The sequence below is a fragment of the Seriola aureovittata genome, chromosome 1, assembly GCF_021018895.1.
Source record: "Seriola aureovittata isolate HTS-2021-v1 ecotype China chromosome 1, ASM2101889v1, whole genome shotgun sequence".
In the NCBI taxonomy this organism is placed as follows: domain Eukaryota; kingdom Metazoa; phylum Chordata; class Actinopteri; order Carangiformes; family Carangidae; genus Seriola; species Seriola aureovittata.
Genome location: NC_079364.1, coordinates 13,681,374 through 13,694,003, shown reverse-complemented (window position 1 = coordinate 13,694,003; position 12,630 = coordinate 13,681,374). Strand labels below are relative to the sequence as shown.

Genomic DNA, 12,630 nt, shown 5'->3' with positions numbered 1-12,630 from the left:
CATACGGGTATCTGCCTCGGAGAGACTGAGCAGAGGCGGGAAATGGCGCCTGGTAACACAACGGTGTGTCATTTCGGAGACGGCCCTTGAGTAGATACACAGAAAAAGTCGGAACAGATCACGAAAACAACCACCTCCTCAGTTGTGATGGTTAATCGGTCTTGAGTCGTTATCTCCAGACACTGCGGATCACTGTAAAGTAAGTCGGTAACGTTAACCAACCCTCGTCGTGCATTTGTCTTCTTTGGCTTGCGGTTTATGTAATGTTGGCTAACGACAGGATAAATATTTTCCTTTCCTGCCCGTGCACATCTGTTAGCCCGAAGCAGTTTTTGTAGAAGGCTAGGTTAGGTTAACGCTAAGCTATCTGTGCTAAGCTAGGTTACATAGCTAAGTGCAGCTAAAACACGGCCTACTTCGGACCTGGCTAATTCCTGGTCGACTCGATCAAAATTTAGGTTCATTGTGCTCTTTGTAACTAAACCAGTCTACAGACGCCTGCTAGAATATAAATACAAAGCGGAGCTGTATACAAGTTGTTAAATAATGAATAGTTAACGCGAACTAACGCCAGGTTGAGGCTCCTAGCTTGCATCGAGGCTAACCTCGTCCAAACTGGCATTCCACAACTGAACTTTGCTAGCTTTACATTAGCTAGCCAACGTTATCCTCATTTAATATCATCCCAGCGGGTGCTGAGTTGTATATGCTCATATACCACAATTGTTAAATGAAATCTCATCAATTGCACTGTTCGGCAAAGATAACGCTGACTGGATCAACGGGGCATTTGGATAACGTTACTGTCTGTTAGCTGTTTTGATTAACGATGCCTGATGAGTTTTACTGTCAAAACGGCGTAAACGTTAACACTGTACAAAATTCGTGGAGACAGTTGAGTCAAACTGCACAGGAAACTTCACATTGGTCATCTAACTGATGTCCCTTACCTTACATCATTGTTTTAACCTTATTTCGCTCAACTAACGATGCCGCACTGGCTTGCTAACGGTAAGTTAGCCTGCTTGGGCTCGCCTTGTTGAAACGTTAACATTACTAAGTGCCGGGTGGTATTGTATGAACAGTGTAACATTACCTTTAGGTGCCACTTAAAATCTGAAAGTGTTAAAAGAAACTGTACTTTGCACACCTTCATAACTTCTGACGCGTTACACACGACCTCTTGTAGTTCGTTTAGGTAGCGTTAGCTCAAACGAGCTAGCTGCTCGATTAGCTCAAATGCTTGGCAGTCGTGATTATAAAGTGCAACTTTTACTAACGTTGTTTTGGGCACTAGTGAGGCAGCTTGGCCAGACGTGTCATGTGCTTTAACTTTAATTTCGTCCATTATGGTACAAGCATTAGCCACCTCTTAAGTCTGTTAACTATCCTTATCGGAGTAGTTTTTGCAGAGTGGACGGGGTTGTAGAAAGGGCCTCACTTGTCTCTCCACTGCGTCTGCTAGCTGGCTCATACAGTCTCAGTGGCATGCATGTTCTTATTTCCCGCTCACTTGCTCGTACCTAGCTATGTGCATGATCCTTGGGTAGTGGGAGATTTCTCAGTAAGGTATATGTTTAGCAGCTATGATGTTGCTATCATGCGAGGTTTGATCACACAGCAACTAAATTTGATAGGCATTTAATTTTGATTTTATATAGCAGCAAGAGAAAAAACGAAATGTGTTGTGTATATACTATCGTTTACAAATCCTGAAAGTATGTAAGGAAAGAATGAAAAGACTTCAAGAATAGCATGAAGTGCAAGTGAATGGCATAATGTAGTAATATCTATAAGAACAACATCTGTATGAGAGACTTTATACATTACAGGGACAGTTTCAAACATTAGAAAGTCAGGGAGAATAACAGTTTGCAGCATCTGTCAGTTTTTAACATATTAGGTTTACACATTTAATACTACATGGGGCCAAATAGCTACAGCTTGAACTATTGGTGCTTTGGTTATTTAAAAAAAACTGGAATGTGATGAGGGGAAAGTGTTAAAAAATTATGGGGATATTTATCAAATATATTGCATTAGCAGAAACAAGCGATGATCATAAAAAGACTTTCAGATATATTGATGCAGACTAACCTGTGGAATATGGGGATATGTTCAACTCTTAATTTTGCAGCTTTAAGTGTCCGTGTCATTGAGTTAGCATCTCTGATGGTCTACGCAAAAAAAAAAAACAAAGACGAGCTTCACTGACATGTTTATTGGGAGTGTTACTGTAAAGCGTTACTGCTATGTAGACAGTTCACTGTGAAAATTAAACAAATGAGTAATATTGTAGCATTGTGTTTTTCTTGTATTACATAGTCTATGGGACGCATTAGAGAATTGGTAAGGTATTAGACAAAGTAGTTTGTCATTAGCTTTTGAACCATTTCTGGATTGGACAAGGGAGGTAAACATAAACTGTCTAGCCTGTATAAAAGTATTGTGATTAGTGCAGCATTGAATTGCATAAGTAATATGATCTTACCAGAGTTGCATGTTACGGACACAATTCATTTATTACGGAAGGCGTCAGTGCTGTGAAGTCTACCCAAATTAGAAATTGTTTTGGTTTTATGTTAGGGGATAGATGACTTCCAAAATCACAGAGGCATTAAGAGAGGTCTTCACACTGTTTACAACGTGAAAGAGTTGTTTGGTGGATAGATAAGACATAATGGAAATGAGCAGTTGCTTTCCAAAGAGGCACTGATAGTTTGTCTGTAGATCTGATCTTTCTGATCTTGACTTTTTTTTAGAGAGGTGGATAAAAGATTGACAATACTCTCTGATTTAATCAGCTTTTTATCTCACAAAAGTAAACATGCACTGTTTATATTTTCCAAAATGATCTCAGAATATTAAAATCTTGAAAAATGACATTAATTTAAAAGCTATATTGTGTCTTCTCAAAAATGTTTGTGTGGCTGGTGTTTGGCATTGACATTCATGTCATTTCACTGTCTTGATCTGTTCATTTATTTAATACTCTGAGCTGTCACAACTTTGAGGCTTGTTCCACTTTTCCTGCCTGTGGCTGTTACTTTAATGTAACCATGTACTCTGATGCTGTTAAAGTGCCTGTTTGTATTTTTGTGTCCATGTGATTGAGCAATAGTACGTAGGCCTACACCTCTTGTGCATTCATGGATACACCCCTGTGTAAATGTAAAGCAGATGTAGTGAAGGGCATTTACAGTATGTGAGATGTATAATATGTATTGAGAAGGTGCTATTGTGTTTTTTGGGTTCCTGACAGGTTGTGGATATGTCCGGACACATTTTCAGCCAGCTGCTGTTACGTAAGCGCAAAGGGCTGGCATGCTTGACTGACAATTTGTGTTGACTGTGAATAGTTTTTCGTTTTTCCTGTACAAACTTGAGGACAACGCTGACCAATTAAATCCCTCAACTCTGGAAAATAAGTAATGTATTTCCGTCAGATAAGTTTTGGGTCAAATTAGCCACATTTTACATCTTTGTCAGTCCATAAAATTATTTCAGTTTCTGTATTTTAAACATTAATCTTGCATGCATGTAGTTAATAGTAGGGAGTGTTCGTAGAATGATGGAAGTAAAGCCAGCTGTGGCTGCCGTGATCCACTGTGATGTAAGTGAAATGGGATCTTGAATGCATCCAGATGTTGGCAGAAAATGCACCAGTATTACTCCAGTACACATAGATACATCCCACAGACTTATCCAACAGTTGAGATTGTTAGAACAACCTGTTGGTCCACTGTTAACTCAGTATTTGCTTAGATTTGTTTCCTTGACTGTGCATAGTTTAATTGATTTCCCCTGTTTCTCTTTCTTCTGTCTTTCCCAATTTCTGATTTTCTGAAACAGCCTTACATGTGACTGCTAAAACAATGAGGCTGAGAATGCGTAAGGCGTCTCAGCAGCCGAACCCCAGTGTGGCAAGCCGCCCGTCCCGGACCAAGCGGAGGCATTCAGAAGTAGAAGAGGACACTCCTACTAGTGGAGGGAGGGGCTTGTTCTCGACCATCAAAAAGTTCATCAGAGGAAATGCTGTTAAGGTAACTACCTCTATGATCACATCGAATGACCTTGCTGTTTAATTGAATTCAATGCAAATGAGTGTGGTGCCCCTTCTGGAGGCATTGAAAAATTGTACCTGAAAAAGAAGTTGTCCTTTTCCTGTCAGTGTGTTTTGCTTACAAGTGTTACCTAAGCTTTTTGTCACCTCTCTGTTTTAAAACTCTATTTAGTCTGTGCTTTCCAGGTCTGTTGAGTTAAATACAGTGTTTCTTGGTGCAGAGTGTCATGTTTCCCAAAGAAATGTCTGGAGGAATGCAGCAGCTTGTCTGAGAACTCGGACTCGGGTCTAATTTTAGCTTTTGGCTCACAGAGTTGGTGTGCAGGGACAGGAGGTAGTAACAAGTGGAAAAGTCAACTCGGCTAAAAGGAGCTTTTCCTCTTGAAAGGCGAGGGGGATTTTTCATGTTTTTACTCATTATTGTTATTTCATGGTCTGCCATGTATTTCCTCATTAAGTCTTAATTAAGAGTTTTATCATATTTTTTGTTTTTACTGCCTGTCTTTATTTATTGTTTAACTCACTCACAAGCCAAGTGAAGAAAGAAATCTTTTATGTTTCTACTAGTCTGCCTTTTTGACCATTGATATCTTAAGTCCCCTGTAAACTGTGTGACAACAGTGATCTTGAACGTTCATTGCATTTCGTACCATGCAAGATGGGTGTAATAAGGTTGTAATTTGAGTCAAACTACACACTGTCAATGTTGTAGCACGTCGGATTGTGCGATTGATTTCTGGTGAATTGTAGTGCTATGATGTCAACAGGACAACACACCACTCATGTTACACTTGTTAATTAAAGAAGAAAAAAACCCAACAAAGTTGGTGTGTTACAAGGTTCTGTGTCATGTCTTGCCACGGTCTGATTTGATTTGTAGTCATAGGTCCCTAAATTTAGATCACCATCAGATGTGACTGTTTTTAGTGACTGATTACAACTGTTTACTGTCTCTTGTCTCCTGTAGGTGGAGCAGGAAAGCCCAGCCAAGAAGACACGCCTCCACTGTGATGTGGACAACAACTTGATCACCTCTACAACCCCAAACACCAACACCCCCCGCAGGACTATCAGCAGGGTTGGAAGGAGAGGCTCCATCAATGGACGTGAGTTGTACAGAAGAGAAAGGGGGGGGGACCTAATCATCGGTCTTTATTTGAGTTCCAGGCCTGTGTGGGCTGGGGACGATGCATGCAAAGCAGCACTCTTCTTGCTGTGAGGCGACAGTGCTAACTGCTGCACAACAGCACTAGGACACCGTTGATACCTGCCTGCAAAGTATTCCACTTGTCTCTGTTAACTCTCTTAAACCTGTCTCTTCTTCTCAACAGAGGCAACCAATCATGACAGGAGTAAGGAGAAGCCCAATGGCAGCCTTGAGGAGACGACGGCCGTTGAGGTGCCCACCAGCCCTCCCAGAACAACCCTACTTGGGACCATCTTCTCCCCTGTTTTCAACTTCTTCTCACCAGCTAAAAATGGTAAGCAGACCCTCAGGAAGCCTGTTTGATTCATGGAGAGCATCATAAACAATACATAACAACAATGTGCTGCCATGCTGCTCTCTAGTTGTTGGATGCAGTTGACACTGTAACCACAATTTTACTCATGGTGTCATTAAATGTCATTTTGTAAGTACTTGATCACATTCATACTAATCTGTTAATGTTCCTCCACTGTATAATATAGTATACTGTGCAGCTCTAACGCTTCTTTGTTGTATTTGTGTTTCAGCCTCCTCTGGTTCTGACTCTCCAGACCAGGCACTGGAAGCAGAGGAGATAGTCAAGCAGCTGGACATGGAGCAAGCTGTGGAGACACCCACCAGCACAGCCACATCCGCACAGGAACTGTGTGCCACCACTAACTTTTACTCCAGTGTATCACAGCTGCCACCTCTGCGACCTCCCCACATCCCAGAGGCATCTCCCACAGCAGAGGAGGCGGAGCTTGATGCAGATGCCGACCTTCCACCGCTTACAGGTAGAGATAGTACAGCTAAGAAAACATGATTCTGAAACATTAGGAGTTTTCCTTCATGTTGAGGTAACAATAATAAAGTAAGTTGATTTAACAACTTGTTCTTGTTGTGGTCCAAGCTCCAGGTTCCAGTCCAGATATGGCATATGTGGACTCTCCGCCCACTGCAGTACCACCAGAGGCATCCTATGAGGAAGACTGGGAAGTCTTTGACCCGTGAGTTAAACACAGCATCATGATAAAATGCATAGTCCTATAGCCAAACCTTGTCGAACAAAATTTACAACAAAACCCAAATGAGGATATTTGGAATGGGAAGTGTGGTGAGGTAGTTTAACCAAATTTGTGGGAGAAGCAAGGGATAGGACTGATTGTAGTACAGTCAGGCATTTAATTCGGCCAAGTCAGTGTTAAAATTAAGGTAAACGGTATCTGGACCACCAACCTGACACCCTATCCTACAATAATGCAACTAGTTTGACTCATCTGTTACAGTTTTCAATTTGGCAATATATAAACAGGACATTTGTTTGTGACAGCAGGCTTTGAATTGTGTGTACAAGCAAGAGGCACCAGGTATGATTCCTTTGGGTAAATTAAAAATAATCTTTCCCAAGTGAATAACAATGGTGACACATTGCTGATTTATTATTTAACATTGATTGATCCTATTGTACAGTTGTGTGTCCTTTATTCCTAGCAGATTAATTAAATTACTGCTGATCATTGCTTTTGGTTTATATTTACCTATGCCATAGATACTTTGAGAGACAGTAGTGCAAATCTGAACTAATATTATTATAGAATAAAAACTATATATTAAACATTTTTGGACACTCTAACATAATAGCTGACAAGTCGTCGTAGTTGTTCTCATATTCACTGTTGTCTTGTGTCTGTGTTAACTACCATGGTTTAAATTGATGAGATTTATGGGATGTTTTGATACGTAGGTATTTCTTCATCAAGCACGTCCCTCCACTGACAGAAGAGCAGCTCACTCGTAAACCAGCCTTGCCACTGAAGACACGCAGCACACCTGAATTCTCTCTGGTCCTAGACCTGGTCAGTTATAGTGTACAACAAATATTTTCTTTATTTGTTTTATTGCTGTTATATTTGAAACACTGCAGATATTTGGAAAGGTTCCCAATATTGTGTGTGTTTTCTTCTGTAGGATGAAACATTGGTTCACTGTAGTTTGAATGAGCTGGAGGACGCAGCACTTACCTTCCCTGTTCTCTTTCAGGATGTCATTTACCAGGTAAGTGATGGCTCACAGGAATGTTTCCTGTAGTTTCTTCCACTAGAGGGGGCTAAAGTTATATTTGAAAAAAAAAACTCACGTTGAGGAAAGTGTACTTGAAAAAAGACACACTTGTCATAGAGGAACCATTCGATTAACAGATGCCAAAAGGAATACTTTTTTTGTTAAGATTAAGAGGTTATAACCTTTGAATTACTTCATCTCTCACGGTGATGGCCTGCAGTTAACCTTGTTATATTTTTGATCATAAATGTTTGCTTACCTGTGGTCTGTTTTCATGTGCAGGTGTATGTGCGCCTGAGGCCTTTCTTTAGAGAGTTTCTGGAACGCATGTCTCAAATCTATGAGGTAAATATAACCTGGCTACTCCCCTTAATAAGTCCTAATTGCATCAGATTAGAAAACCTTGACCTTTGTCTTCTTCCTTTTCTAGATCATCCTTTTTACAGCCTCTAAAAAGGTGTATGCAGACAAACTGCTCAACATCTTGGATCCTAAAAAGCAGCTAGTGAGGTACAGTGTCTTTTGTGTCAGTCTTTTATAGTCAAACAACAAACTCAAAAGTTGAAGCAAGCCTGAATGAAGAGAGCCGCCGTTGAGGTGTCAGTGTTGTGGTTTGTCTGAATTATTGATTGCACTGACCTTGTCACGGATTGATTTTATTTTTTCTTCTCCTGTGTCTTTCCTTTCATCCCCCACTGAAACTGTAGACACAGGTTGTTTCGTGAACATTGTGTTTGCGTCCAAGGAAACTACATCAAGGACCTCAACATCTTAGGCAGAGATCTGTCAAAGACCATCATCATCGACAATTCACCACAAGCCTTTGCATATCAGGTGAACACCTAAACAAAACAAAAAATAACACTGGCGGTTTCGTTTTATCTGGTTAACAACAAGTATCAGCAATTGTCATTTTTTATGCCAGTCTTAAAATGGAGCAAAACTTTTAAACTTGATACAACTGCAGATTCTGTTGGTGATTATCAGACTAACTTCAGCCTGGTGTCTGACCAGAAAGTGCTCAGTTGTTTGGCTCCAAGTTTTCCACATTGTAAAGACCCAGAATGTTTTTTCCTGACATTGTCATGTGCTGCTCTGATTAATTACCTCAAAGCAAACATAGGAAGTTGATCAGTCATTGTAACCTGCTGAACTGAATCAGCTGCAGCTTACATTAAATTATTTACCAGATGACTCTCTAAACAAGACCCTATTAGATATGTGGCATTTCCTGTGTGATACAACTCTTCACCTTGTTTTCCCTGAAGGTTAACATAATATCTCATTAAAGTGTAATAATTTATTCTTAGAAACTGCACGTGAAGGTGTTATATTTGAGTCGACTGTCCAATCATACCCTGTTATTAACTTTGAGGTGTTTTTTTTTTTTTTTTTTAATCTGGAATTGTGGTTCCAATTGTAGAAAGAAGTTAATCATGTGATAGTAATTGACATGTTTTTTTGTCGTCTTGTTTGTTTGTCTTGACAGTTGTCCAATGGGATTCCAATAGAGAGCTGGTTCATGGACAAGAATGACAATGAGCTGCTGAAGCTGGTTCCCTTCCTGGAGAAGTTGGTTGAGATGGTAAGACATCTTACTCCTCAGAAGTTAATGTAGGACCTATTACAGCAAGTCCATCAGAGTAATGTTTTACACTTTGAGTAATCTATTAATCTTATTAATCTAATTGGTTCTTTAATCTCTCTCCTGCCTGCTGAACTCGTCAGAATGAGGATGTGCGGCCGCACGTTCGAGAACGGTTCCGGCTTCACGACTTGTTGCCCCCTGATTGAACTGGATCACAGTCTCTCAGAACGGGACAACATGAAAAAACTGAAAACAACATGCGTGTAAAAAGCCCTTCTTTGGATTACAAACTACAACATTGCCATTACTGTTAAAATTTTAGCCTTTTTCCCTTTTTTTGTTTCTTTTTTTTTCTTTTTCTTTTTTTTTAAATCCACCATTGCTTTTTAAAAAAAACTCCAAAAGAAAAACATTTTTAAAGATCCTGGTGACATTTTCTAATTATCTAAATGTATAGATGAAACTACACACACTATGAACAAGCCCAGGTAGACTCCTCTTTTTGACTGACTCTCCAGCTGTGGAGCCGGATACCGTCTCCACACTAAATTCTGAAGTCTTGGTGCTGGTTTAGTGGATATGAAAATGCCACCTGGTAAAGAGGAACTCCACCCCGACCGAGTCCCTGAACCCAAACCGACCCCTGGTGCTCACGCTGTTGACACTGATGAATAACGACACTCTGTGGCTACAGACGGTTTTCAGTGGGAATGACTGGCCTGTAAATCAATCTGTGCATGTGTGTATGTTTACTCCTAGCCACACACACACACACTCACTGATTTGGTGTTTGGCAAACCTACAATCTGTAGCCTTTAAAATCATATGCATTCCTCCGTAGCTGAGTCAAGTTTCTATTGTTGGTTGCAGTTTTTTTCTGGTAAAACTGGTGTTTCATTGTTTTAAAAAAAAAAAAAAAAAAAAAAAAAAAAAGAAAGAAAAAAAAAGTAACATATTCAAAATGTTTTACTTCTGTTTGTAAGATATGATGTTTTAAAAGGGGTCATGTAAGTTTTATTGTAAGCCTTATTCCAATAGGAGAACATGGTTGCATATTAATGATTGATGAGTCCACTGCATAGTAAGTTGAAATGGAATTAATCCAGGACTTTTAAGTATAGTTTGTTCTCGTTCTAACAACTAGAGGTTTAAATCAGTGTGTTGGCTTCACTCTGGACACAACATGGCTCCCTAATTAAATGTTAGGATTAAGAATCTTGTTACCTGTAAATCTGACATATTGTAAAGGTCTGAGGGCATTCATTTTCAAAGTGATATGTGTCAACATTAGCCTTTCTTTAATAATAGTATTTCATTTGTCTATAATCAGTATTGTCTTTTACTCCTAATCAAGTATTCTGGCGAAATCAGAGTTCTGTTTCTTTTAGTTGTGGTGTGTAATTTGATGGCTATGTCAGTAGCATAATGACTAATGTAGCACATCTCTGCCAGTGTGTCATGTCAGGCCATAGTAGTAATATATGGCCAGACCCTGTACCAGCCATATCTGGCACCAGCAACATACTGTTTTAACTGTCAGCTTCATTGACTGCCCCTCTACCTGTCTGTTTCATACTTTTTACTTTTAAGCTTTTTCTTTTTTTTTTTCTTTTTTTGTATAGCACAGTTTAAAGCATTGTGTTTAAGAATGGTAACTATATGAATGTGTTTCTGCCTGACTTCAGCCTGGACATTCAAGCCAAACTGACATTTTACTCCACTGTTGTTTCAACTTAATTTATTTAATAGTGAGACAAACAGTAGGCAGATATGTTGATGTTGTATTGGCATCCCTACAAGCCTAAACCTGCGAGGTAAAGACAGAAAGATCAAATGCCTGTCAGTCGAAAAAAAAGGCCAAACCCTTAAGAGTCAACTTGAACCTTTGTGACAATTTGGCATGCATTGTTGAACTTTTTACAGTTCTTGTTCAGTTTGAATCAAAGTGCATTTTATGTTAAAGCAAAAGTGAGTGTTTGGATTTGTCTGGGTTGCTTGTACAGTGCCATACGATTCCGCTCCTCACAAGCCCCCACCCCCACCCCACTGCTTAGATGGAAAGAGACAATCAGACCTCGAAGCTCTGCCGATACTGAAACCTGGATACACCCACCCTTCCCCTAATTTTTTTTTCAGTGTGCAGTAGGTGTTGTGTACTGTGATTCCATTGCATCAGAACCCCCCACCCCCACCCCCACCCCCATGAGTAAAATTGCCAGGTAATTCCTGTTGTGCCCTGCCCAAAGGACGCCTGCTGCTCACTTAACACAGGTTCTGTTCAGAGATGGTTTCCCGCCTGTCTTTGCCTTTTCTAACCAGAAGTTAGTAGCTCTCCAGAAATTAGAATTAGTTTGTGTTCAAGTAAAATTGTTACAGGGCACAATTGTTTACTCTGACGTAATGTTACGAGTACACATGTCCAGACTATGAATGTAAATTGTACATGGGGTGAAGTTTTAAGTGTCTTTCCGAATTCCATGTTGTGTTCTCTCCTCATCAAGTAGAGCAAATAGATGAGGAGAGGTGCCAGCTCACATCTGCCAGTCAGATGTTGAAGAGGAGGCAAGAACAATGTTGCGTGGAAGAGGAGACATGTCTTGAGGTCCCAACATGGTAGTCCCCTCCCTGCCCCCCATGACCTCTCACCATCCCAACTGCCACCTTTTTAGTATGCAAGCCTCACCTGGAGTGTGTGATGTAGCCCAGGTGTGCTCGTCTCCTCAGTGGGCGGTGTGATCATGTGTGATTATCACTCATGGTTTGTTTGTGAAGGATGGGTGGGAGGCATTTGATACTTTTAATCCAGCTCGTTTTTATGTGCATTACCAGTTTATTGTACACTTGAGTGTTGTACAATACATGCAGCTTCATGTTTAAAAAAATCCTTAAAGTAAGGAAAAAATTTTGTATTTTTGATTTCAAAAGGCATGTCATATCTACTTTTTAAATGTATTAATGAAGATTTAACTTTACATCAAATGGAGTGTTTTTTTTTTCTTAAAAATATCTGTATGTTTAGTTTAGCGCTATGTCACTGAACTGTTAAATTTAGCATGTAGAGAATACAGCTTGCTTTGTGGGAGAGTCCTGAATTAAATTTTATTCATGGCACTTTTTCTGCAGAAAAAAGCAATCGTGTTAATGATTTTTTTTTTCTTTATCCGTTAAGCCATTTTACTTGCAAGAACTGCTATTTGTGCTGAAGATGTATTTAAAAATGTTTTAAGACATCTTTGTTAGCCGTCAGGCTATGCTATTGTAAAGTGTATATACAGTTACATTGAATTTCTGAAACAAAGTTTTAAAGTTAAAACCTCTTGCATGCCCTTTGTTTTTATTTCTCTCGACTGTCTGCGATGATGCTGAAGGACAATTGATGGGACGAAGGAGGAATAGTGCATTTTAATGGAACAGTTGCATTACACTCACCCACAAATAGTTGTAGCACTAAATTTATTTCCCCATCTTTGACTAAAACATTAGGGACAGACTATTGATTGTACGAGCTTTAAATGTACAGACTCACAAACCTTAGGCCCTGTGCCTTTTTGATTTATTCAGTTCAAATGGGCCCAACTGATGAGTATTCATGTCAGCAGGGTTTGCACTGTAATTTTAATTTATAGTCTTTTAGAATTTGCTCAGTAACCAAAGTAGACATAGACATTTAATTTTGAGGAGTGGTTTGTTTTCACATGACTGATTTAATTAACTTGTTAAATTTAGATT

At 39.6% G+C, this 12,630-nt stretch overlaps 1 protein-coding gene across 1 annotated transcript; it reads left to right on the top strand.

Annotated features, from left to right (window-relative positions):
* The first annotated feature begins 13 nt into the window (after positions 1–13).
* On the top strand, positions 14–12,214 carry ctdspl2b (CTD (carboxy-terminal domain, RNA polymerase II, polypeptide A) small phosphatase like 2b). The gene is made up of 13 exons (XM_056378252.1): positions 14–199; positions 3,853–4,043; positions 5,031–5,169; positions 5,395–5,544; positions 5,798–6,046; positions 6,163–6,259; positions 6,997–7,108; positions 7,221–7,307; positions 7,596–7,658; positions 7,744–7,823; positions 8,021–8,147; positions 8,803–8,898; positions 9,042–12,214. The coding sequence occupies exons 2-13, from the start codon at positions 3,876–3,878 to the stop codon at positions 9,105–9,107; spliced, it is 1,434 nt and encodes a 477-aa protein (XP_056234227.1). The 5' UTR covers positions 14–199; positions 3,853–3,875; the 3' UTR covers positions 9,108–12,214.
* The last annotated feature ends 416 nt before the right edge of the window (positions 12,215–12,630 follow it).